General features: G+C 34.1%; 4 protein-coding genes across 4 annotated transcripts; 3 read left to right on the top strand and 1 right to left on the bottom strand.

Moving 5' to 3' along the window:
• Window positions 1–2,456: 2,456 nt before the first annotated feature.
• On the top strand, window positions 2,457–4,149 carry LOC134274811 (uncharacterized). Its single transcript, XM_062757046.1, has 6 exons — window positions 2,457–2,999; window positions 3,106–3,157; window positions 3,280–3,487; window positions 3,607–3,675; window positions 3,791–3,872; window positions 3,986–4,149. The coding sequence occupies exons 1-6, from the start codon at window positions 2,911–2,913 to the stop codon at window positions 4,044–4,046; spliced, it is 561 nt and encodes a 186-aa protein (XP_062613030.1). The 5' UTR covers window positions 2,457–2,910; the 3' UTR covers window positions 4,047–4,149.
• A 2,137-nt stretch (window positions 4,150–6,286) lies between these two features.
• Window positions 6,287–11,032, top strand: LOC134274808 (ribonuclease H2 subunit A-like). The gene is made up of 7 exons (XM_062757044.1): window positions 6,287–6,467; window positions 6,555–6,626; window positions 8,589–8,715; window positions 9,098–9,323; window positions 10,040–10,127; window positions 10,391–10,514; window positions 10,861–11,032. Exons 1-7 carry the CDS (start codon window positions 6,341–6,343, stop codon window positions 10,994–10,996), a joined length of 900 nt encoding a protein of 299 aa, XP_062613028.1. The 5' UTR covers window positions 6,287–6,340; the 3' UTR covers window positions 10,997–11,032.
• Window positions 11,033–12,231: 1,199 nt separating this feature from the next.
• On the bottom strand, window positions 12,232–14,976 carry LOC134274810 (leucine-rich repeat protein SHOC-2-like). Its single transcript, XM_062757045.1, has 3 exons — window positions 14,881–14,976; window positions 13,767–14,513; window positions 12,232–12,634 (listed from the first exon to the last, which is right to left on the bottom strand). Exons 2-3 carry the CDS (start codon window positions 14,496–14,498, stop codon window positions 12,485–12,487), a joined length of 882 nt encoding a protein of 293 aa, XP_062613029.1. The 5' UTR covers window positions 14,499–14,513; window positions 14,881–14,976; the 3' UTR covers window positions 12,232–12,484.
• Window positions 14,977–15,161: 185 nt separating this feature from the next.
• Window positions 15,162–23,785, top strand: LOC134274806 (uncharacterized). The gene is made up of 11 exons (XM_062757042.1): window positions 15,162–15,282; window positions 15,464–15,546; window positions 16,341–16,427; window positions 18,937–19,374; window positions 19,814–19,936; window positions 20,219–20,337; window positions 20,694–20,769; window positions 21,131–21,276; window positions 21,617–21,743; window positions 22,942–23,021; window positions 23,530–23,785. The coding sequence occupies exons 1-11, from the start codon at window positions 15,198–15,200 to the stop codon at window positions 23,576–23,578; spliced, it is 1,413 nt and encodes a 470-aa protein (XP_062613026.1). The 5' UTR covers window positions 15,162–15,197; the 3' UTR covers window positions 23,579–23,785.
• Window positions 23,786–25,397: the final 1,612 nt, after the last annotated feature.

Here is a 25,397-nt window from a genome sequence, read left to right as displayed (position 1 = left end):
AGCTGATTTGAAATATAAAAGAGATTGGCCAGATTTCACCCCTCCCTGTATTGCGATATGTATTGCAATATTTTCGAAAAAATGACATTTTCTTACTCCTCATTAAAACTATGTATATTTGATTTTTAAAGTTTTCTTACATGCTTGTCAAACCCTTCTTAAATTTTTATATTTATTGATAAAATTCCTTAGTCTAAGCCTTTTGCCGATATATCAACATTATAAAAACTTCTTCTTTATTTGTTATTGGCTTTTGGTTTGTTAAAAAAAAAAACATTTTATAAACTTCTGACTTTTAAAATTTATACAATGTATGTAATTTTAAAGCAATTCACTCGGGATGGGTTTAAGAAATCCTGAAACTTCCTTTTTTCACATAACTATATAATTGAAGTGCAAAAGAAAAGTTCACTAATTCATTAAAGTTTTATGAAAACTATTAGACAAGAGAGAACAACTTAAACAAAACAATATAAATTTTTCTTGACAGCTGACTTTGCACTAGGTTTCTGACAAACTTTTAGTTGATACACATGTAACTTTATACAGCAATTTCCCTTTAATGACATATTTCTTTAATTTATTTTTTTATTCTAGGGGTTAAATATACAATGTGTTGGTGTAATTTTAGTTGTTTTCTTTTTTTAAATTTTTTGTAGCTAATATTTATGTTTAACATTTTGAATGCAAATTTACTTGCATTTAACTTTCATTTAAAGGCATTCAGTATATTATAGTGCTTACTAATTTTATGTCATTTTGGGTGTCCAGTCATTATTTTAAGAACTAGCAGTAAAGAAAAAAACACCTAATCTAAAAGAATTCCAGCCAATAAACACCTTTTTATCTGGTTCAAAAATTTATCTGTAAATTTTAGTAAACATATTCAAACTTTTGGGTTAGTACACTATACAAGTATTTATTCATCAAAACAAAAGGTCTGATTTTATTGTGTCTTTGATAAAATACGATCTTTATGATAATCAACTTATTAACATTCTTGTATTACTTAAAAAAGGCTGTATTTTTAAAAAAGTTAAGATCATAATAGAGAAACATTGATGATAAAAATTACAACACATGTCAGCATCTACATTAAATGCCTCTACTTTGTTATAATATGCCTTAAAAATGGTTACGGCTTTTTTTGTAAAAACTTTTTTCCACATTAAAACATCATGAAATTTCTTTACAATGGTTACATAACGTAAGTAAAGTTATTACTGTGTTTTTAGTAAAAATTAAATAATATGGACATTATTTTTATTTGGCATAATGTAAAATTATGGAAAAATGTAAACATTGTGTACATTTTCTTTCATATCTTCAAAAGTTGTTATTCAATTCTGAAAATTCAAGCATCAAAATAATTTGTAAAATAAATTCTAAAGTCTGATAATGATCACTGGCATGAAAATATATGATATTTAAAATTATTTCAATTGAAAAATGTTGTAATTTCAAAGCGCAACCGCATAACGCTGAAAAATAGTCATTTTTGGGGTACATTTTTTGCATTTACTTAAATTCTGTTAAGGCTAGATCAACAAAATTTTGCACACAAGTCCTTTATAAGTATTCCTATAAATGAATTACAATAAATTGCATGTAAAGAAAATAACATTTCTTAAAATCATATAACAATGTGGTATTCTAAATGCGCCCTATATTGTGTTTCACCCGACTACTTTATGATGGCGGCTTTCTTAAAAAGTGTGATTTTTATGGACAATCTGATTAAAATCAGATCCTTTGATCCGCTCACATAGATCACTACACAAAGGATCCGCTCACATAGATCGCTACACCTTGTGTAGCGATCTATGTGAAAAAAAATTCAAGAATTTTGCATTAAAGTTATAAAAGGTGTGTAAAATTAAGGAAAAAAGAAAGTTCTGTATGTAATGAGTTTTAATCAGGCTCTAGGGCTATATAGATATGGGGGCCTAAATCTGCAGGACCATTGCGATGAAGATAACGAACTTTTGCAATTGACATTCATAAAATGTGCCTTTTCGACGGTGAAGCATACGCCTTCCTTACACATGCTATGCGATTTTCAATAGAAAACAATGGAATAACTTTTAATATCACATGTTCTTGAACCTGAAAAAATCACTTAGGCCTACTTTATGCAATATTCCGCCAGAATCAATGATGTCATGACGTCATAGTAACACATTTGTAAACAAAACGTTGAACACGGATTTTTACATAACATACATCAAATACCGTGTATATGCATATGGATTTTTACTCCCCATGTTGAAAGAACATGTTTGGATTAGTTTTTATTCAAAAAGATAACTGGCCATTTGTAATTCCGACATCTAGGCCTAATTCAAGCCTACTCGTGTTCTTCAATGGAAGAGCAATATGTTAATAATAAAAACAATTTTGAATAAAACTGTTAAAATTTTGTAAAATATTGTTTTTTAAGTTGCATTTGATAAGTACATGACAAAGAATTAATAGTAATTTATAAGACTTATACAGGAATCTTTCCCAAATATTGCAAAAAGGTTTCTGTGGGTCACTTGGGCAGTTGTTTTATAAAATTTTATAGACAAAAGCATGATGTTTGCTTGTTCCACATGTGTACTCAAACAAATGATCAATAAACGATTCCAGTTAACGCAATCATACATGATGAATTTTGTATAACTTAACGTTATTGACAAAACATTGTAGATCACAAAGCACAAAACCGAACACCATCTTGTTTTATGACGTGAGTACAACGTTTTGGAGCTCTTAGCTCATTGGATAATTCACCTTTTGAGAACCAATCAGCACGAGCAAAATTAAGCCAATCGGCAGCATGCATATTCCCGAAAAAAGCATATAAGCACGAGAGCTCTAGGATTCAGCATCAGTTGCATTTAACGCATTGAGAGAGAGAGACGCAAAATGAGAACCTCCAAGATCATCAGATCTGCCGCCATTCTTGGCACATTTCTGTCAACAACAGGCCGGGCCCTGCATCTAGACATATTTGAGTGAGTAACTTAATATTGATATAAAATGTTTTAATAAATATAACGTTAAATTATTTGTTGCTTTACAAAAGAGCGTCTTTAGCAACACGTTTTGTTTTGTTTACAGGTTGGGTAGTGATGTATGGCAGTTTAGTGAGGAGACGGGTGCCACATTAGGGGTAAGTTGCTAACTGGAATTTAATGAATTTTTTATGCATTCAGTGTTCTTTCCTTTTATTGTGTTTGTGTTCTAGCATTCAGTCTCTATAAACTTTCTCTCTCTTTCTTAACTTTCTCTTAGCGTGAGCTGTTGTCGCTCGGTGACAGTGTTTACAGCTTTACCACAACCACCTCTGCTGCTGCTCTGTCTTTCTTCTCGGCAACAGATCTGCTCTTCTTTCTGGCCTTTCTGCTCTCTGTTGTTTCGTTTGTTGGTTGTGCTCAGTTTGTTCGTCAGTTCAACACTACACTGCAAGACCTAAGAGGAAAAATGGCAGATCTTGCAGAAGGTTAATTTTGTTTGTTTCTTTGTACTTCCTGTTGTATTTGCCATTTTACGGAGGCTTTTCATATTTTATCTGAACCAAAAGGAAATTTATGGTTAAATTTTCCTTGATTACATTTTCAGAAAACGTGCAGATGAGGCTAATTTTAACAGCTCTTATGAACGATGCCGAGGAAGCCGAGAAACTATTAGGTAAGTAGGACTCTTGCCCAAAGAAGTTCTTGTACATAAAATAATCATTATTCCATAACATTGAATTGAATTTTACTTTACGTTTTATTATTATCACTTGCATATTTCATTGCAGCTTTGAAATTGAGCGCCCTATCCCAGGAACAGCATAGCCTGGGCAAGTGGCTGAATTTCCACACCGACATGTTCAGCATCAGGTACCATAAACATTAAACAATTATTTTACCCAGTATTTTTGTTTCATTTGCTAATGCCCCCCCCCCCCCAAAAAAAATATACAGATTAATGACATTTTATAATTTGATTTCAGATTGAACAGCATGGAGAGCCAAACCCACAAAGCACCACAGAGCCGTAGATATAGAAGATAAAACATTGGGCCATAGTGAACATGAACTTTGCTGTAGCAGTTGTTTTTTTTTTAAATTATTGAACAGTTTTAAAATATGCCACATTAAAGTGATGTTACCTGAATGTTTACTTCGTTTGAATTTTTCTTAGCAGTCAAGATCATCGGAGCTAGAGAGTAACCGAGCATTTGCAAATAAAATGCAAATGTGCGTTAGTCATAAGATTCAGAAGCAGAGAAAAAACAACATCAGATCATGTCTCTAGATTCTGCTAAAAAAGATACTGCCATGCCGTAAAATTCATTCAAGGAAACATGAAAAATGCAAGTTTAAGTTTTTTCGGCCAGATAGACAACTACAACAGACAGACAGGCGGACAGGGCAAACACTACCCCCCCCCCCCCCCCCAATCTTTGATTTATATAAAGATATATTACTGAAGAAAGTAATCACTGCGAAAATGAAAATAAAATTAATTTGTTTCTAGATCTGTTGTTATTTAGCAAACGTAAAGTTAAGGACAGATGATACAAACAAAAAAATTGGATGTCTGGATTGGTATATTTTTTGGGGGGCCTATTTTTGTTGCAAATGATGTTAGGCCACACCAAAAAAATTTTTTGTTCGTCGGACCCGTGCGCTCGATCGAATTTAAACAAAACTTTGAAAATAATATTAATTTAAATTTCCCGCACCATGGGGATTCTGTGCTATTTTCTGTTTTATTTCCGCTCTATTTATCGTATTTTAATCGGCTTACTCTGAAAATCAGAAAAAATTAATTGTCCACTCATTTTTTTTCACGATCCGCCTAAAAATGTCGCCCACAAAAGTAATAATATTATTATTATCGTACTAATATCGTAATAATATTATTATTATCGTACTTTTTTTCATCAAATGTCCGACGAACAAGAAATTAAATTGGTGTGTCCTAATAACAAATTTGTAAAATATAAAGAAATTGTAAACCTTCTTTGATATTCAAAATTTTACCTTTCTGCAACCACCCTAATTAATCTATACAAATGATTTTTAGCTCAAATTCCATTTAGAAACATTGAATGAAAAAATTAAAAACCACGCAGTGAAACTTGTTCATTTTACTCATTAAAACATTACTCAAGTTGTAATTTTCAATTGTCTTGACAAAATTTTGTTTGTATCATCTGTCCTTAATTGACACTGACATTCTGGGCACACAAGCTGTGCGATGAAAATAGTTTTCGGGGACATAATGGGTACATGTATATTTTAACAAGAAAGGAGAAAATATGCATGTATTGCTGTCCAAACCGGGAGTCAAAACTGTCGAATGAACCCTGACCCCTGTATCACTAGCCAGGCCCTCGATCTACCGAATGAGAAACTGGCATATTAATTGTGGGTAAAAAAGAAAATACAAAAAAAAAAAACAACCCCAACATATGCCTTAAGTATGGTGGGATTATTTTATGCAGACAAATAGTTTGGAGACCATGTTTAACCATATTTTATCGTCTCTAGTGAATCCAAAGTATTTTACAGTAATTTAGCCAATTAAAAAAGTCCAACTTGAAATAACAAAGCCAAAGATTAACCCAAAACATCATAGGTTGAAAGAAAGTAACTTCCTTTTGGGCATCAAATGTCTAAATTTGTGCATGTGTGTGTGAAAAAAGGACATCAACCAGCCAAATTAGTACATAATTTTTTTTAAGAATTCTAAGAATTTCATGGGTCATCTTTAAAATAATGTTTGCTTGCCCTCTCCCGACTCAGGGAAAATTACTGGGTTGGAAGGTAGGTGGGGAAAAAAAAAAATTCCAGAAAATTTCAACATATATTTTGTTGACGGGGTATGAGGAATAAAAAGAAGAAAAAAAATCGTGTCCTCGAATGTAAAAAAAGAAGGTTTTGAATCGAGCCATTTTCAGTCAGTCGGTTGGGAAAGGACAACCATGCATGCAAACAATTTTTTAATGGTGGCCTGGACGACTTTGGCTGAGTGATGTATAATAATAGCATAAGAGATGTCGATCCCAAAAGAGTAAATTATTGCGTTTCAACGATTTGTTTTTGTCAATTTTAATTTATTTGTGTTTGTTCTTAATTATATAACATCAAAACCAATCCGTCCACGGTTTGATAATTTATCATATTACTCAGTATGTATAAAAAGAATTTTCAAATTTTTTTCAATGTACAAAAAGAAGAAAAACGATTTTGAAGAGACATCTTTTGAACGAGATGTTTCGTGTACGAATTGGTTTATGTACGCATCGACAGAACACCGCCTATGAAAAATTGCGGGAAATAAAAACAAAAACAAAAACATGGATATGTCAGGATTTGAAAGCGATAACATGAAAAACTGCATGATAGAATCTTGTTTACCAGACTGTGTTAAAACAGAGCCATGCTGGTTAGGGATTGATGAGGCTGGTAGAGGCCCAGTACTTGGTAGATTGACTACTATGCGTCTAATTCGAATTTCCTCAGATATCTTTTTGAATATTTTTATGAACTCAACATGTTTTTTTTTTCCAGGTCCTATGGTGTATGGAATTTGTTTTAGTCCCCTCTCACTCCGAGAAAAATTTGGGGAGATGGGTTTCGCTGGTAAGATTTATTCCAACAGATACGAGATTGTAATGTTGCACAGGATATGTGATCTCAAACAATTTGATTTTTAATGTTTTATTTGACCTAACCTTTAGGAAACCCGAAACTTTGATAGTTCAAGGTTGTTATCAAGGTGCAAATTTAAAAGCATTTTTGTAAAACACAAAAATTACACTGCTTGAGTTTGATAACTGTGATGGATATTCATTTTAAAAGGACAACCACTATCAACTGAACAGTGTAATCAACTGTGGTTTGAACAGTCAGGTCGAAATAGGAAAACCTTACCCTCAAATGGGGATAAGAGCTTGGGCAGATGCTTTCAATGTGTGTATTTCATACAAATAGTATAGATTTACAAAAAATGAGATGCAGAGTATACTACCTGACATTTTGCAAATGTAAAACCACTCCGAGATATATGATGAAGTTATTGAAGAGTTTGTATTTTATAAAAAAAAAACTATTCGTCTTTTATTTAAAAAAAATTATCAGAATCGCCACTTGTACCCAGCAATATTCACTTATTGTAGAATATTTACAATTAGTACTGAAAATTTTAAGCCAGTACCCTTTTAAAAAAAATTGACATTAATCCCACTGAGGATCTAAAACTTTTTGGAAATCAATCATTTGATGGAGAAATTGCTTGCCAAAAATTATTGCTTGAATATATAAATCAGAAAGATTTGTCTATTATCTTGACACAACTGAAAAATCTTTAACAATATTAAAAACAAACTAGTGCTTATTGTAACAGGAACCGTTACAGATGTTCCCCAAACGCTCCCCAACTTCATTTGGTGCCTCATTCCCTCTAAGCTTCATCAAATAAACTAAACCCTATGCATCTTAAACGTAAACAACGTTTTTCCTAAAGTATACCAAGTATATAGCAAATTTTTGCATTGCACGTGCGCACACTTGCATGCATATGCGGAATGACCATATCATTGTATCTACACTATCAATTTATTTTAATGTACTTAATATCAAGGCATTTAATCAAAAAGTATTCAAAAATACGGTAAATCAAGTGCGTTTGTAATGATACATCTTGCATGTGCACGCACGAGCGTGCATGTGCATGATGACCATTCCCTCTTGTAGGGGTCCATAAAGACTATCTATGTTCTAAATCCCATCCTTGTTTGGCTGAAAACCAAGGGAGTTATAGGCATTTAAAGTTTTAGCCAATCAGATTGCAGCGCACGTGCATGCGCGTGATTTCTTGAATATTATCTATCATATCGTAGGATATCTTAATGCATGACTATGTTTTAAATTTCAAAGTATTTCGTCAAAATACGAATAAGGTATTCAGATTTTTGTTTCAGCCAATCAGAGCGAAGCGCACGTGCATGCGCGTGAGTTCATGATAATTTGACCATGTCCTCTTGTCTGTAATACTAATATATTCTTTTATTCTGAGTTTCAACACATTTCATCTGAAAATAGAAAAGTTACGGCTATATCAATTATATTGGTCATTTTACATGTTGCACGTGCGCGCTCTTGCAAGCACATGCGCGCAAAATGACCTTGATTCAGCAAATCTACATAACATGTCTACTTACCCTAAAAAGATTTTACTTACATCAGATGAACAGTTTACCAGATCATTCGCGGACAAATAAGTACCCAGGAAGAAGAAAAATAATAATAAGAAACAGAGTAAAAACAATATGTTCCCCAACTTCGTTTGGGGAACATAATGAGTTTATCAAAAAGGATTCTAAAAAAAATATATAAATTTCATTAGGCAAGACTTCAGACTACACAATATCCAGCTGAGACATGTTTTACTGTATTTTATATTGTAATTAATCACCACCAAAATAAATTTAAAAAAAACACAAATGTTTGTAATCTCCTTATCTTTTCTGCATCATTTTATATCTTAAATACATTATTATACTATACAATGTACATGTAAAAATGATTTTTTTTAAACACCAGATTCAAAGACTTTAACAGAAGAAGAACGAGAGGGAATATTTGAGAAAATCTGTGATGCCTCGCATATGATGGGATGGATTGTTGAACTGTTGTCACCAACATTTATATCAAATGGAATGCTTGGAAGGTAAAGCAAAATAATGTAAATGGGGAGGGGCAGATGTAACATGTTATATGCCCATTGTATGATGAAAGTCCATTTTTTCCTTAAATGCTTCAATGAATTAAAATTTTGTGTCCCATAGACTCTCTTGAGAGGGATATGGATATTGTATGTATGTACCTTTTATAATATATATAGTGGAAGTAAATGTAGCTGTTAGGGAAGTAAGCACTAACTTCATCATAATTGACCTATTTATATGATATTTCCATTCCTCTCCATTTCCAGCCATGCTTAAATTGTTTGCTGGAACTTTCAGCAAAAACTCCTCTTATCAAATCACATTCAAGTACTTTTTACTCACTTAAATCACTTATTTTTCATCTGTCTCTATATCTTAAAACAGGTCAAAGTACAACTTGAATGCAATATCACATGACTGCGCAATACGCCTGATACAGCGAGCCCTGGATGTTGGTGCCAATATCGCAGAGGTTTACGTTGACACAGTGGGGGATCCAGCCAAATATCAGGCCAAGCTAAAGGGTCTGTTCCCAAACATCGAGATCACAGTGGCCAAGAAAGCTGACGCCCTATATCCCATTGTCAGTGCCGCTAGTATATGTGCAAAGGTGAACTTGAAGTTTATGAGTGCATTTGTACACAGTCACTCTTATATGGTGAAAATTATTAAGATAATTAAATTTCATGTGTTTTCCTCTTGCAAAAGTTAAGCAAAACTATAAAGTTTGTGCAATATATTTCAAGTTAGTATATTTGCAATTATTATGGAAATAATTTCAAGAAAATTTCATGTAGAATTTATGCACTATATAGGCACAGTATTGTAAAAAATTATTTGAAGATCATGCAAGTCAAATTTCCTTTAGTGTATAGGATTTTTATTATGACATTTTAAGCCTGAGAAGGAGAAAGAGTATTGACTGTAAATAGACTAAATACCGGCATATTATTGTGTTCTTAGATGTTCTTCCTTGGAGTAAAATAGTACATACTGTAAATCTGGAAATTTTTGCTGTAGATAAATTTTTAGCAGATTTGCGAGTCCATTGCATTCGCAAAAATATTTTCTCAAAAATAAATTACCAATAATAAAATGTAAACAAAGCAGTGGTCATACGCAAAATTTTGAAACGTAAAAATTAATCAACAGCATTTTGACTCAAATTCGCAAAATAAAATCGTTTTTAAAATTTCCAGATTTATGGTATGCATATTAAGTGACAATTATCTGAAAATCTTCTGTTAACTTTCGTCTGTGCTTTTATAAAATTTGTTGTTTAGAAACAATGAAATTTCATTCAAAGCTTTTTTTATTTCTATACAGGTTTGTAGAGACAGGGCCATATCTAAGTGGAAATTTCAGGAGGAGATAACTGTTGATGAAGAGGGCTATGGAAGTGGTTACCCAGGAGGTAAAAATAATTGTAACACTACCCCCTCCTTGGGAATCTTATAATTGCAGGTTTATTTTCATTCATGCCTGTGTTCATCAAGTCAAGGATTTCTGATCATTCCTTTTCATGTATATGAAACATGAGACATGGGAAGAAAATGGTGTTCTTCAACAAGTTAAAAATTGTAAAAGCAAATTTATTTTGTTTTTACTAAATAATTACTTCTCAAATATTCTCAAGAGGAAATATAAAAAAAAGCATTAATTATATTTCCTTAACAGATCCAAAAACCAAGAAGTTTTTATCAGACAGCCTGGATAAAGTGTTCGGGTTTCCTCAGTTTGTTCGGTTCGGATGGTCAACAGCTGCAGTAATGGTTCAAAAAAGTTGTGTTCAGGTTAAATGGTAAGGACATCTCAACATCATTTTGAACAAGTTGTGTAAACCAATGAAAAATGTAAATTAACCTAAAATTTAATTTATCAATGCTGTAGAATCAGTCATAGGTGTAAGGCACTATTTGCAGAATCATGTGTATATAAGCATGTGAAAGACGATTAACTGATTAAATATTGAGCTAATTTTAAAAACAAAATTTTGATATGGAATAAGATATTGGAAATATCCTCTCTTGTTAAAATTAAATGACATTGAATATTCTTTTAGCAATGTTTTATTTGTCTCATGGACAAACTTTCAAGTGCATGCATCCATCGTGTCAGATTTTGTAATCAATGTTTTCCTCTTTCAGGGAAGACGATGAAGAAGATGATGAAAAGGATTCTGTGAAATTAACATCCTTCTTTCAAAAGAAAGGTCATGACCCCAAACTAGATAGACATTCATATTTCAAGGACAGGTGTCTTGGCTCTGTAGAATCATTTTGATTATTGTTTATTAAAAAATAATTTATGATTAAAAAAAATATTGTTGATGTTATGTAGACTTTAAGAGGTTTGTCAGTGTTAGTGAAATCATAGATTGTGCTTAAAATCGTTTTTTCATAAGTACGGAAATCTCCAAGGTCAAGGTCAGTGAAAGGTCTTGCCACATTAAATACATATGTGAAGTATGGAAGCCCTAACCTTCAAAAGTTTTGGCCAAGAATAAAGATTTTAAAAAGTAGATCAAACTCCATGGTCAAAGGTCTTGCTATCAAATGAAAGGTCTTATCACAAGGATTAATTATGTAAAGTATGAAAGCACTAACCTTAATCCTTTAAAAGTTATGGTCAATGTTTGCTTTTTAAAAAGTTGGGTCAAAACTCCAAGGTCAAAGGGTCAAAGTTCTTGGTATCCTTGCAATGAAGGGTCTTCATACAATGATTGCATATGTGAAGTATGATATCACTAGCCCTTAGTGTTCAAAAGTTATGGCCAAGGTTAAACTTTTTTCATAAGTACAAAAATGTCAAAGGTCAAGGAAATTGGTATCCAATAAAAGGTCTTACCACAAAGAATACATATGTAAAGTATGGAAGCCCTAGTCTTAACTGTTCAGAAGTTATGGCCAAGGTTAAAATTTTTTAAAAAGTAGGTCAAACTCCAAGGTCAAGAGGTCAAAGGTCTTGCTAACAAATGAAAGGTTTTGTCACAAGGATTAAATATGTAAAGTATGAAAGCACTAGTCCCAACCCTTGAAAAGTTATGGCCAAGGTTTACTTTTTAAAAGTAGGTCAAACTCCAGGGTCAAAGGGTCAACATTCTTGGTATCCAATGAAGGGTATTGTCACAAGGATTACATATGTGAAGTATGAAAGCCCTATCCCTTACCGTTCAAAGTTAAGGCCAAGGTTAAAGTTTTTTCATACATGTAAGTACGGAAATCTCAAAGGTCAAGGTCAAAGTTGTTGGTATCCGATGAAAGATCTTGCCACAAAGAATACACATCTTAAGTATAGATGTCCTGGTATCTACTGTTCAAAAGATATGGAAAAAGTAAAAATTTGGAATTTTTGTGTAAAAGTGGGTCAAAATCCAAGGTCAAAAATGATGGTACCCAGAGAAAGGTCTTGTCACAAGGAATACACATGTTTACAGGGTCGTAATAACATCAAGATTGACAATTAAAAAAGGGTATTAAAGAAACTTGTATAATATTTGTTTTTTAATTGACTATAAATAAAATAGTGTATAATACATCCATTGAACCAAATGTATTTTAACTGATGTACATTTGAAACAGCTGAAACAAGGCACTAAATGATCTGTGCATTGCAAACAGCTAGCACACATGAAAACAAAAGCTATGTATTTTCATTCTTTCATATGAATAATAGCAGTCTTTACAGTGTCCAGTTTTATCATTGACAATGAAATGGTAATTTTAGAATTTTTCTTCAAAAGATCGCTGTAATTATCATTTAGTCGTCTTTCTAGGTTTCATTATTATTTTCATCTTCTTCTGTCTCCTCTTCTTCTTCCTCTGAACATTCATCTTCAATCTCATCTAGTCCACTCGTCAGATCATCGTTACTCTGGATGCCATTTATTCCACTTTGTCCAATCATTATGTAATCTAGTCCCTGTTAAGTTAAACGTTTTTACATGTATTATTAATAGGATGCTGACAAATGGATGTGGAATATTTACTGTAATATGCTCAGAACATTTAATTTAGGTAAAATCTGTTTATCAAATGTTTTTGATATTTTCTTGGGAAGTGGATTAGCAAGAGGCATTACAAAATAAAATCTCCAAAGACTAATGTGGGTGGGAGCACTTCTCACAGATGACCAAGTATTAGTATATGATCTTCAAACTATACATTAATTGATTTGCTATTCATAATTATACAATGTTCACTGTACAGGAACCTGACCTTCTAGTTCTACGGCTTCTACACATTACATCTTTCTACATATAATCTATTACAATACTAGAACTAGAGGTACTGTGAGCAAAAGGCTCGTAAAATTATACCCTCTGCCTCCCATATGATTATAATTGCAATGTCCATGTTTTACTCTGGGAGACCCGAAATATTTGTCACATCAAAAAGTATCGTAAGAGGTCACAATGGCACTAGGTAACAAATATGTCACCAGGTTCACAGGTGCGTGAAGGTCAGTCAGTATATCGGGTCTCGATAGCTAAGTTGGTTAGAGCCAGAGACTCTTGGATCGAGTCCCGATTGAACTTGACTTTTCATCACCTGTAACATTTGGCACCCTGATGTAGGGTCCTGGGTGTTCTCTGGTGGGTGAGAGTGATTGCCCCTGTAACTTTGCCCCATAGGTGCCAGCACTTCAAAAGAGATGAGGACACCTCATTTTCTGGAGGGAGACAATGTAGTAGTGTAAGATACAAGGCATCCTACACGCTTGGACTATTAGTTCAATTGGTAGAGCAATGGACTGGCAAGCCAGAGCCCCAGGTTCAACCCCCCCAGCAGAGGCACAAAATTGTCTCTGTTATACAAAGAATATGTAAAAGCATCATCAAATTTCATAGTGGTATAGGAGGAGTTGGGATAAGAGATGGGACCCCAAAGTGTTACTTTTCAAATCAATTATGGAAATTGTTTTTGGTCCAATTCTGATGAAACATATGGAGATAGCGAACAGTATTCAAGACAATGGAATGTGATAAATTCTTCAAGACAATGGAATCTGATAAATTCTATCTTTTATTATAAGATATATGAAGGAAACTTACCTTCCAATGTGGTGGTTTTTCCTTGATTTCATTGTCTCTGAGATCAAATTTAGTAAGTTTGGATAATGCAAGTATTGTGTCATCTTTGACTTCTCTCACAAAATTATTCTTCATTAAAAGACAGGTGAGGTTTGGAAGTTCAGAAACTGAATCTGGTACTTCACTTATCTGGTTCTGATTTAAATTGAAATGCGTCAAACTTTTCAAATTATAGAAAGATTTAGGTAAAAATCTTATCGTATTTTCCGATAAGCACAACCAAGATAGATTTTCCAACTGTGTGAAACTGGGAGGAAGAGATTCTAAATAGTTTTCCCGGGCACTTAACTTCCTCAGATATTTCAAGTTTCCTATGTTTGATGGCAGGTTAACTAGCTGACAATCCACAATCCAGAGCTGATGAAGGCTACTTAGCTGACAAATCTCCTCGGGTAGAACACTTAGTGGGTTATGACACAAATTTAGGTATGTTAGATTTGTCAGTTTGCACAGTCCCGTTGGAAGCAAAGTCAGTTTATTGTTATCCAGAACAAGTTCTTCCAATTTGACTAGATCAGTTAACTCTGATGGAGGCATCATTATTTGATTGTCATTCAATAAAAGACGTTTAACATTTTTCAATTTTTGAAAACTGCTTGAAAGAACACCAATGTTTCTATGGCTTAGATTAATTGTCTCATGGCCATTTGCAATCGCTTTTTGCAAAATTTCTTCCACTATTAAAAGGTCCATCTTGTGACTGCATTTCTGCAATAGAATATTATCAATTGGTATTCATCATAAACTTAAAAAAGATCCAGCATTCTTTATAATCATTTTCAATTCCAAATTTGCTTCAATTGCACATCGAAGCATTCTTATTTAATCTTTTAAAATTAAAGAAATACGTTGGTTTTATCAAGAAAGGAGTTTTTATCGTCTCTGTGATATTTGAATAGATCAAAGGGTCGGAATTTTGTTCAAAAATTTTTCAGAGGAAATTCGAAACTATTGAGTTAGCTTGTTAAAAGAATCTATGTTCAACCACGGGGTTATACTTACAAATAAAATATAATCTTAAGGCTTTCTAGAAAGTTTAATGAGCCATAATTCATAAGAAAACAATGGCACAAACCTGCACTATTAAAACATTTCACATTTTACGGCGTCGTAAATACCATGAGAACCGAGCAGATACATTTTTTCGTTTTCTTTCGAAGAAGAGTTCGAATTCCTTATATCATTTTAAAAAAGAGTAAAAATTTATGTGTTAATCTCTCTGTATGAAATTCCATGAGATAAAATTACGTTTAGTATGAAAATAATCATTAAGATTTCATATCTGGTCAGTTGTTTAATGGATTTTACCAATATTTCCAAAGATATTAAATAAATGTTGTTTGAAGGGGTCTACTTTCACTTTGACTTTTTCTCCCCGACACATCTCGCTTCATGTTACAGGTTTATCTGCCAGTAACAATAACATTAGTAGGTCTATTGCACATCACGTATACTCAGGATCTTGATGGAGAGCCAGGTATGTCCTGCTTGAGTATTGTACACTTGTATGATCATTTTCGCACTCGGATCTCATCTCTGTAAATTTTGCACCGAGGAGCTATACATAATTTATTCATAATTCATTGAGGCACGTGGAAAAAAGTAGATAAAATGCCATATTTTTGTAGAAATTAGTTGTTTTTTCTTTTACATTGTAGATTACACAAACATTTTGTATGGTGGTGTTTTGCGAGTAGAAGAACAAGATGACACGATTAAAGAAAGCCAAGATGTTATTCAGGTGATTTGTAGTGATGATATGTAAAATATATTGAGAATTAATATGTTTTACAGTGTGACCATTGGTGTGAGCGCAGTTGTACCTTCAAAAATACACCTGAAATGTTGCTCCGCCACTTCAAACGTCAAGTCGCATGAGACATCTAGACTGTGACGTCATACAAGAGCTCGTCAGGGTTTACTGAAACAGCGGAGCATCTAGTTGAAACTATTGATCTAGAGCAATTTTTGTAGAAAGACATTGCAGAGTTATTTTTTTTTTTTCTTTTAAAGATTTCTACAAAATCAAAGCCTTCTATGCTTATGTAATTATTTATTTATTTATTCTCTCAAAGGGTTTGGGTAGCAAAGGAATTCTGAGACTTAAGGTTTCACACAAAAATTTGCCTGACATATGTACAGATTTCAATCCGAACTTCCTCTGTTCTTACCCATTAGTCTTTTGAGCTCGCTTTGTCACAACACTCGCTGCGCTTGCTTTCATTATAAACAGAAAATGCCTAAAACTGCATTTTTTTTTTTTTTTTTTTTTAACAAAAAACTGTGCTGAAATACTTGGGTCTCTAGATGTTGAGAATTTCATGCACGTATTGAATGCAGAATACATGTGTTTTATAAATTTATACAAAGACCACCATTTTTAAAATTCCAAAAAAAATTTCATTTTCTTGAAAATTAACATAGATTCCAATCTCTAAGATTAAATAAATGTAAACAATTAGATTTCTTTACAATTACTGGGTATAAGATACATTTCGATGCATATATATTAAATTCAAACTTGGATCATTTTAGTTTGCAATCTCCTTTGTGAAGATAAGATACCCAATCAGTGAAACACGAGGGAAAGAATCAAGAAAAGTTTCATCTGTCAAGAAACTGGTAAGATATGATAAACACATGCAAGAAATAATACACGTACTCTGTAACAGTGTCATTTTTAGCTGACCTCGACGAAGTCGAGACGAGCTTATGCTATACACCCGGTGTTGGTGTCGGCGTTAGCGTCGGTGTCCCGGTTAGGGGTGAAACGATACGCCTCCTTCACGGTTCGATACGTATCGAAAAATTTGGTCTCGGTTCGGTTATTTTCGATACGATACATTTTGATAGAAGGAAACAAATTCAACTGTTGTTTTATCCTTCCTTTTATTTAATCTAGTCAAAGAATTTATGTGCAAAATGGATAGAATAAATCACCTTAATTGATTTGACTGTTAAAAATCATTTTACAAACTTTAAGTCCACAAAAATTTACGTTTTTGAACTAATTACACAGAGAAGCATGTTTATACCTTATGCTAAACTCGACTGAATGACGATCCCGACCGAAAAACGAACCGAACCGAAAGTAGAGATTTTGTACCGTGTATCGAACCGAGGAAAACCGATACCGCGGTGAACCGTTTCACCCCTAGTCCCGGTTAAAGTTTTAGGAGCAGGTCCATTCCCATGTAACTATAAGTCCTACCTGGACCAAACTTGCATGGATGATGCATCTAGGGATGGACACTACCAAACTTGCTTCGGATGCTGGATCTGACCTACATTTTCCAGATGAGTGACCAGGTTAAAGTTTTAGGAGCAGGTCCATTCCCAAGTAACTATATGCCCTACACAGAGCAAACTTGCATGGATGATGCATCTACGGATGGACACTACTAGCCTTGCTTCGGATGCTGGATCTGACCTACATTTTCCAGATGAGTGACCAGGTTAAAGTTTTGGGAGCAAGTCCATTCCCAAGTAACTATAGGCCCTACCCAGACTTAACTTGCATGAATGATGCATTTAGGGATGGACACTACCAGACTTGCTTCGGATGCTGGATCTGACCTACATTTTACAGAAAAGTTACCAGGTTAAAGTTTTAGGAGCAGGTCCGTTCCCAAGTAACTATATGCCCTACACAGAGCAAACTTGCATGGATGATGCATCTACGGATGGACACTACTAGCCTTGCTTCGGATGCTGGATCTGACCTACATTTTCCAGATGATTGATTGATTGTATACTGTTTAACGTCCCTCTCCAGAATATTTCACTGATATGGAGACCTCACCATTGTCGGTGAAGGGCTGCAAATTTAGGCCTATGCTCGGCACTTACGGCCTTTGAGCAGGAAGGGATCTTTCTCGTGCCACACCTGCTGTGACACGGGGCCTCGGTTTATATGGTCTTATCGGAAGGACCGCCCCATTTAGTCGCCTTTTACGACAAGCAAGGGGGTACTGAGGACCTATTCTAACCCGGATCCCCATGGGGCAGTTTTGGGAGCAAGTCCATTCCCAAGTAACTATAGGCCCTACCCGGACTAAACTTCTATGGATGATGCATCAAGGGATGGACATTACCAGACTTGCTTCAGATGCAGGATCTGACCTACATTTTCCAGATGAGTGTTCAGGTTAAAGTTTTTGGAGCAGGTCCTTTCCCAAGTAACTATAAGCCTTACCCAGACCAAACTTGCATGGATGATGCATGTATGGATGGACACTACCAAACTTGCTTTGGATGCTGGATCTGACTTACATTTTCCAGATGAGCGACCAGGTTTAAGTCCATTCCCAAGTAACTATATGCCCTAGCCAGAACAAACTTGCTAGGATGATGTATCTAGGGATGGACACTACCAGATTTGCTTCGGATGCTGGATCTGATGTTTATTTTCCAGATGAGTGGCCAGTTTAAAAAGTTTTTGGAGCAGGTTCATTCCCAATTAAATATAAGCCCTACGTGGACCAAAATTGCATGGATAATGCATCTACGGATGGACACTACCAGACTTGCTTCGGATGCTGGATCTGACCTACATTTACCAGATTAGTGACCAGGTTATTCCCAAGTATCTATAAGCCCCAAGTGGACCAAACTTGCATGGATGATGCATCTAAGGATGGACAATCTAAACTTGGTTTGGATGCTTGATTTTCCAGACAAGGGACCAGGTTAAAGTTTTTGGAATAGGTCAATCCCCAAAGAACTTAAGACCAGTTTAAACAGAACTTGTTTGAATATTGTTGTCAAAATAAATACAAACTGTTATTAAAGAAAAAAAATATGATGTGAGATTTGCATTACTTAAACTGACAACATTCTTCGAGGTGAGCTTCGTAATCTTTTATTACCTATGTTTGTGGAGGGGGAAAATATGGTAGTACATTGTACAAGATACATGCTACTATCTTGGGCAAGTGTTTAAATCATTTAGTCTAAGTGGTAGAGCAGTGGACTAGCATGTTAGAGTCATGGGTTTAGATCTAAGCAGAAGCAAAAGAATGTCTGTTTTAAAACAAGAAAGCATATTCACAAAACTTAAATAAAATTAAATTGAAAAAAAAAATCCATATAATTTTAATACACATGTACCAGATTTTCTTTATCTTTGTAGACTTTGTTTTACACCTATGATGAAGAGACACCATACATAGTCAATATTTCTGGCACTTATCAACCTTTAGTCTTTGGAACACTCAGCAGTTTCTCTCTGTGGTGGACTTGTGGTGAAAATGTTACCCTCCACAATTTTACAATCGCCACTTACCCTAAAGAAACACACCATGTGTATTCCCATACCTTTATGAAAGTTTCCAATTCTGGATCATCTACAGCCAAACCGAAGGTTGAAACATTAGAACAGAGAAGTATAGTGGATCCATGTTGTAGAAAAACATGGATTCCATCAGATTTTGTGGCATACAGTTGTAGGAGGTCATGTAAATTAAAGTGTATGGAACCTCTCAGTGTCATGACTTACAATATCTGGAACATGAACACCTTTACAAAGAATGACCAGGACTATCCAGCAAGGTTCAGACGTCTTGCCAAGGTATAGTTGTTAAAAACGTATTCACTGAAATGATCTATTATTTTGGTAATGTTTTCAAAGTATTTCAGTCAAAAAAGCATTTTGCATCAAAAATATTAATTGCATTATTTACATATAACACTGAATTGTCTGAAGATTTTTCAGCTTGCCCTATCATGATGGGAGGCACACAGAGAGTGATCAGTGGACAGGGGATGCTCACTCCTCAGTGGCACCTGATCCCACTCTTTTGCTTTAGATCTCCTTGTTTACTCTGCCCCTAATTTGTAGCCTTTTCAATGGACTTTAGAGGTTGAATTGAGGTAGCATTATTTATCCCCATTCTCTACTGCGGATTTAAAGCCTTTAAGTGGCCATGGACGAATGAGGTTTGAGGTTGAATACTTTTTGTTATCTCCATGTTTCGTTACAATGTTTTATTGTTATTTTTATTGTACAGATTTTTGTTGATCAACATCCTGATGTAATAACATTCCAAGAGGTACGATATGAACATTCCAAGGGAAGTAACTTGGGACCAAATCAAATCAAACACCTCTCAGATATTCTGAAAGATTATCAGGTATTTGAATTAAATAATATACCATTTTAATGATTAACACCAATTTGAAAGCAGTATATGATCATATTTATCATATACTTGTATTAATTTAAACAAAAATAATGCCATTATGCATCCTAATATTTTTGGGGACATAATTAAAATGTTTAATTTTATTGAAATAACATTCAAGACTTTTAAGATTACTTTGACTTCTACCAATAACTTCTTAGATTACTATAGAGAAAGGATATTGTGTATCTTTGTGTAAAAATAAACTTACTTAGTAAAAATTAATTTCAGTTTGTTTATGCCCCTGCACAACTGGACAGGTACAGCATTTATAAGGGAAAAACAGAAGAGGGTGTGGCTGTGTTCTCCAGGTTTCCAATCATTGCTCAAAATACATTCCTTTTATTTAGGTAAACTATTTTTGATGTAAATATTCATATTCTCTCTGTTCTTTCACATAAAATATTGCTTTAATGCTAATAACCTTCTCAAAAGAGACATATTTTGAAAGTAAAATGCAAACAATTAAAGCATAAATTGCTGGGCTAAATTAGAAAAAAAAGACTTTTTTGTTGACATATTTACAAAGAGATAATACGTTTGTCCTATTAAGAGTTACCTCTCTTATCAGAGTATCAAGAACCTTAAAATAACAAAGAGACAAAAAATTGTTTTCTACCATTTCTTGATTTTTCAAAGTTATCTGTACTGGATTGTGTATCTTTTCTGATAGAAAGATATTCTTTTATTTAAACACTCCTTTCAGAAATCGTAGTAACAGTGCTGATCTCCACCAAAGAGTCTGTCTCCATGTCACCATACAGCATCCTCATCATGGTGTGGTAAGCTTATTTGTTAGCATCATTTGATTGGAGATATCACAAATTAACCATTAAAAAGATCAGAGGAAATGTGCATATTTGTCTCCATAAAGTTATACTTCATTTGAATAAAAATAACAAAACAATTATTTAAAATTTAATTTTCTTCATTTTGTTTTGTTTTGTTTTTTCTAAAATTAAAATCACTTATAAAGATGCACCTATCGAAGAATAATTAATTTATAGTACATTTACTATATGTTTGTCAAAGAGGGTAATATAAAAATGTTTTTTTTTATCAAATTATACAATTCTCTGAGACAATGTCCTTTTTGTCATCTTGACCTACATTTCTTTGATTCTGACCTATATTTCTTTTCAGATTCACTTTCTGACCACACACTTATCACTGAGTCATGAGGCCAGGGAGGAGTCAGTAGTTCAGATCTGGAGGTACATTAGGGGACTCAGAGGCCCCATCGTACTTACAGGGGACTTCAATGCAGAACCTCAGGAAAGGGCTATGAGGTGAATATAAGTAGGGGAAAAATGAATCAAATACATGTACATACATTAGATAAAGATAGCTTGATTTTGATCTGAAAGTCTTATATAGCCAAAACTTACTATCTTGAACTATCTTGAACTCAGTGGGAATGAGAAAATACTTCAAGATATCAGAGGATTTGAGATATTCAGGGTATTTAAAAATACTTAAAGAAAGAGCAGTTGGGTCTTCCAGAACACTTTCACATATCCATGGTATTCAAGATATCTGTTTGCAGGATTCTGAAGTACCTTAATGAAAGCTGTGAAATTTTTTTTATCACAAATAAACATCAAACAAATATTTTACACTTTCTTTAAGATTTCTAAAAGGTGAAGTGTCACTGAAAGGAGAGAAGATATCTTGTATGGTTGATGTTTGGCCCTATGTTTATCTTGGGTCACGCGGCTTCACCTTTAACAGTGCTGAAGGAAAACTGAAGAAAAGGGTTTGTATTGTTTATCCAGATCTTAATATAGTGTACATAAATTGGTATGCCGGTATTCCATTTTTAGCGCAATCATTGGGTATAGAGTGTTTGGCATATTCAAGAATTGGCGCTACACACTTCCATGCTGTATGTACCAGGTATATTGTATTTATTTGAGAACTTTGCAGTATTCATGAATTAAAATCTCATTGTCTGCACCAAAGCGGCTTAAATATGAAGCCCACTTTTTAAAATACACACTCAGTATTAATTGAACTTTGTATGGTGATTTCTTGATGTTTTCTATATATCTGGTACTTTATCAGGGTTCTTCCTAAATTGATATAGCAGCTAGGGGGCATAAAAAATGTTGCAGGGGGCCTGATCTGGTCCTTAACAGGGGGTTGAGGAGGGAATACCGGAATATCCTGGGAATTCCCAAGCTGTTATGTACAACACTCAACTTTATGTTGAACATTACTGTATGTATACTTAAAAATGCGGGCTTCATATTTTAGCGGCTTTGGCACGGACAATGACGTGCTAAATCATGAATACCACTAAGAAATCATTCCTAAATACAATACATGGCACAGACATCTGTAGCGCTAATTCATGATTATGTTGTAACGGGAGAGGAGAAAATGCAGCGGACCAGACCGGGATTCGAACACGGGCCCCCTGAAACTCCCCTCAGGTGCTCTACCAACTGAGCTATCCGGCCACGGGCGATCGAACCCAGCTGATCACCACATTCCTCCCTCCTTAAAGGTCTTTGGCCCTCGAAAGACCCCAACCCAGGCTCATCCCTGGCAGGTCTTTCACCTGTCAATTCCAGGGCATGGCACGGCACCAAATGTAATGGGAGAGGAGAAAATGCAGCGGACCAGACCGGGATTCGAACCCGGGCCCCCTGAAACTCCGGTCAGGTGCTCTACCAACTGAGCTATCTGGTCACCAGCGATCGAACCCGGCTGACCGCCACAATGTTAACAATTCCATACCCAGTGAATGCGCTAAATTTTGAATACACCAATTTTTGTACACGTACAGTAAATTCTCTTCACATGACTGTGTATGCATGTCATTTATATAACTTATAGAATTTATGAACTCTAATCTGACCTTTTACATTGCTGTGATAACAAATCACTATCTTACAGGAAAGAATTTATTTATAGGCAACAAATATCTGGGTATATATTTTATATTGTAGATTGATTACATTTTTGGATGGAATCTTGATAGTGATTTTCAAGTCAGAGATATAGAGATTGGTCAACACTCAGGAAAAGGGCATGTCTCAATTAAAAAAAAATAATTAAAATATTGAAATCATATATCTATAGTTTGACTATACATGTATATGTCATGTTGCATTATGAAATTGTTAATTGTTATATGTTTACATCCACCAAATATTATCTCCTTTAATTCTTAAACAAAGCATGGTTGTTAAATAGTCAGAAAACACCACCATGCAAACCACCTGTATATATTTCTTCAGCAGCGGCTGTTCCATCAATTAAACACACAGTGATAGACATTTAAATAATATAGTATGTTTAAGATACTTAATACTTCTTTATATGATTATTTATACGGGTATAAATATGAATTTTAAAATATCTATCATATGTAATATGGGAATTAATGTGCAGCTATTGCGGGGAAAAAATTACATAACTTGATTTATGCGCTGTGTATGTTTTTTTTCTGCAACAGCTGCAACATTAATTCCCATATTAACATTAACCAAAGCAAACATTTTATTGTTCAAAATTTCTTTCTTTATTTATTTTAGACAAGAAGCTGCCTCTGACCACCTTCCTGTTGTAGCAACATTTTGTTGAATTCATGGATGAGTGCTGTGGAACTTTCATTGAGAATCAAGTTTTTTGGATGTTTTTTTAAGGAACTGATTTATTACTTTTTGTAATAGTTATGACATTATTTACAGATGTTTTGTATTTAAAATTTAATTTTTTTGAACTAGTCATGTTGGAATAGCAATTTCAAATTTTTCCTTTTTAAAAAATAATTTATAAAGACTGTATGTGCAATAAATATTGTTTTAATTTTTGTTTATTTAGAGATAGTGTCTGTTATTTGTTATATTGGACATTGTCCCATAATTTGCTAAGGAAAATTTACAAGACATTAAAAAGACTCATTGAAATGTGTTCGAAAACACATTAGATGTGTACAGTAGTTGGGAATGACTACTTATCATATTAAATCAAAAACAATTTGTAAATGAATAGATAATTTCATTTCACAGCAAAGGTACATTTCTTGACATCTGATATTATTACACATACATGTAACTCAATATCTGATTACTCTATTCAGTATGCAACTGATATAAAGTTTGCTTCCTTTTCCATAATTAAGTTGGAGAAACTTATACAGCCTTGAGCTCAATTGTATATAATTATGTAGAATTGCTATATTTTTATACACCTATTTATCAATCATTAGCAGAATTCTAATTTCAACCTTTCATAAAAATAGGAATTTCATGCCTTTCAAGCAAATTAGTAGAAAGGATGCAAGAAAGTGTGATGTTTCAAATTATGGACCAGGTATTGAACCTTTTACCAGTACCCCTGTATATCTATGCAAGTGCTATACCAACTGAGCTACATGTACATGCTTTGAGGTTAATATCCATTGCTCACTCTCTCTTAACCTCCCTCTTTCTCCTTCCTTCTCCCCCCACTCGCACTTTCTCTCTCTGTCACTCACCCTCTCCCATCACTCTCTCTGCCCATTCAAACTATCCCTCTCTGCCCCACTCATTCTCTCCCTGCTCACTATCTCTCTCTCTCTCACCTCACTCACTCACACTCTCTTCCCCCACTCACACTCTCCTCTCACTCACCCTCCACACACACACCCACTCTCTCCCCACTCACTCATCCACCCTCTCACCCCACTCCCTCTCTGTCCCCCTTTCTCTCTCCCCACTTACTATCCTTCTCTTTTTTTGTCCCCCACTTTCACACAATACTACATGCATTGTGTAAAATTTTGATAATATCGAAAGTGCACATATGCATGTAAGTGACGTTATGGTTGCATAAAATTTCTTGTAGAAGATCTCTCCCTTGACATGCAAGAGGTCCCGGGTTCCAATCCCAGACGATCCATTTTTTTTTTAAAAAAAATACCTTTTTTTTAATAAGTGATAGTATTCAGCATTCATGCCATATGAAATGAAAAAGATATGACATGTGGCTTGTACAAAATCATAAAATCATCACTGCAGTGTGATAAATATTCTGTACAAAAAAGAATCTTCTATACACATAATAAAGAGAATGAGCTATCAAATCTTTATATCCATATTGGCATTTGTTATTTGCTTCAGTATACATCTATACATTTAATAACTATTAAAAATACAAATTCAGTCAGGGGGAATCCAACCCCCACCCCCTCTGTTTATTAACAGTACGCATTTGATTTATCACCAAAACAAACACTGCAGTGAGAAAATATGACATATACTAGGAGCCCTTTTCACAAAAAAATCTTACGACTGACTAAAATCACCCTGCTACAACAATTATCTACAGTGTACTGTAAGCTGCAAATCTCTAATTTTTCTGGTACATTATATTTATATTATTTATATAATTATTATGATTACATTGTAAATAAATATTT

This window comes from Saccostrea cucullata, unplaced genomic scaffold, assembly GCF_032062105.1.
Source record: "Saccostrea cucullata isolate Sc308-1 unplaced genomic scaffold, CSIRO_AGI_Scuc_v1 ctg413, whole genome shotgun sequence".
In the NCBI taxonomy this organism is placed as follows: domain Eukaryota; kingdom Metazoa; phylum Mollusca; class Bivalvia; order Ostreida; family Ostreidae; genus Saccostrea; species Saccostrea cuccullata.
This window is presented reverse-complemented; position numbering and strand designations above follow the sequence as displayed.

Coding starts and splice junctions, on each gene's coding strand:
- LOC134274811 (XM_062757046.1), top strand. CDS start 2,911: ATGAGAACCTCCAAGATCATCAGATCTGCCGCCATTCTTGGCACATTT. Junction 3,000..3,105: donor CTGCATCTAGACATATTTGA/GTGAGTAACTTA, acceptor TTTTGTTTACAG/GTTGGGTAGTGATGTATGGC. Junction 3,488..3,606: donor AATGGCAGATCTTGCAGAAG/GTTAATTTTGTT, acceptor TTACATTTTCAG/AAAACGTGCAGATGAGGCTA.
- LOC134274808 (XM_062757044.1), top strand. CDS start 6,341: ATGGATATGTCAGGATTTGAAAGCGATAACATGAAAAACTGCATGATA. Junction 6,627..8,588: donor TGGGGAGATGGGTTTCGCTG/GTAAGATTTATT, acceptor TTTAAACACCAG/ATTCAAAGACTTTAACAGAA. Junction 10,515..10,860: donor AGTTGTGTTCAGGTTAAATG/GTAAGGACATCT, acceptor TTCCTCTTTCAG/GGAAGACGATGAAGAAGATG.
- LOC134274810 (XM_062757045.1), bottom strand. CDS start 14,498: ATGGACCTTTTAATAGTGGAAGAAATTTTGCAAAAAGCGATTGCAAAT. Junction 12,635..13,766: donor AAAAACCACCACATTGGAAG/GTAAGTTTCCTT, acceptor TTAACTTAACAG/GGACTAGATTACATAATGAT.
- LOC134274806 (XM_062757042.1), top strand. CDS start 15,198: ATGTTACAGGTTTATCTGCCAGTAACAATAACATTAGTAGGTCTATTG. Junction 19,937..20,218: donor ATATTCTGAAAGATTATCAG/GTATTTGAATTA, acceptor AATTAATTTCAG/TTTGTTTATGCCCCTGCACA. Junction 20,338..20,693: donor AATACATTCCTTTTATTTAG/GTAAACTATTTT, acceptor CACTCCTTTCAG/AAATCGTAGTAACAGTGCTG.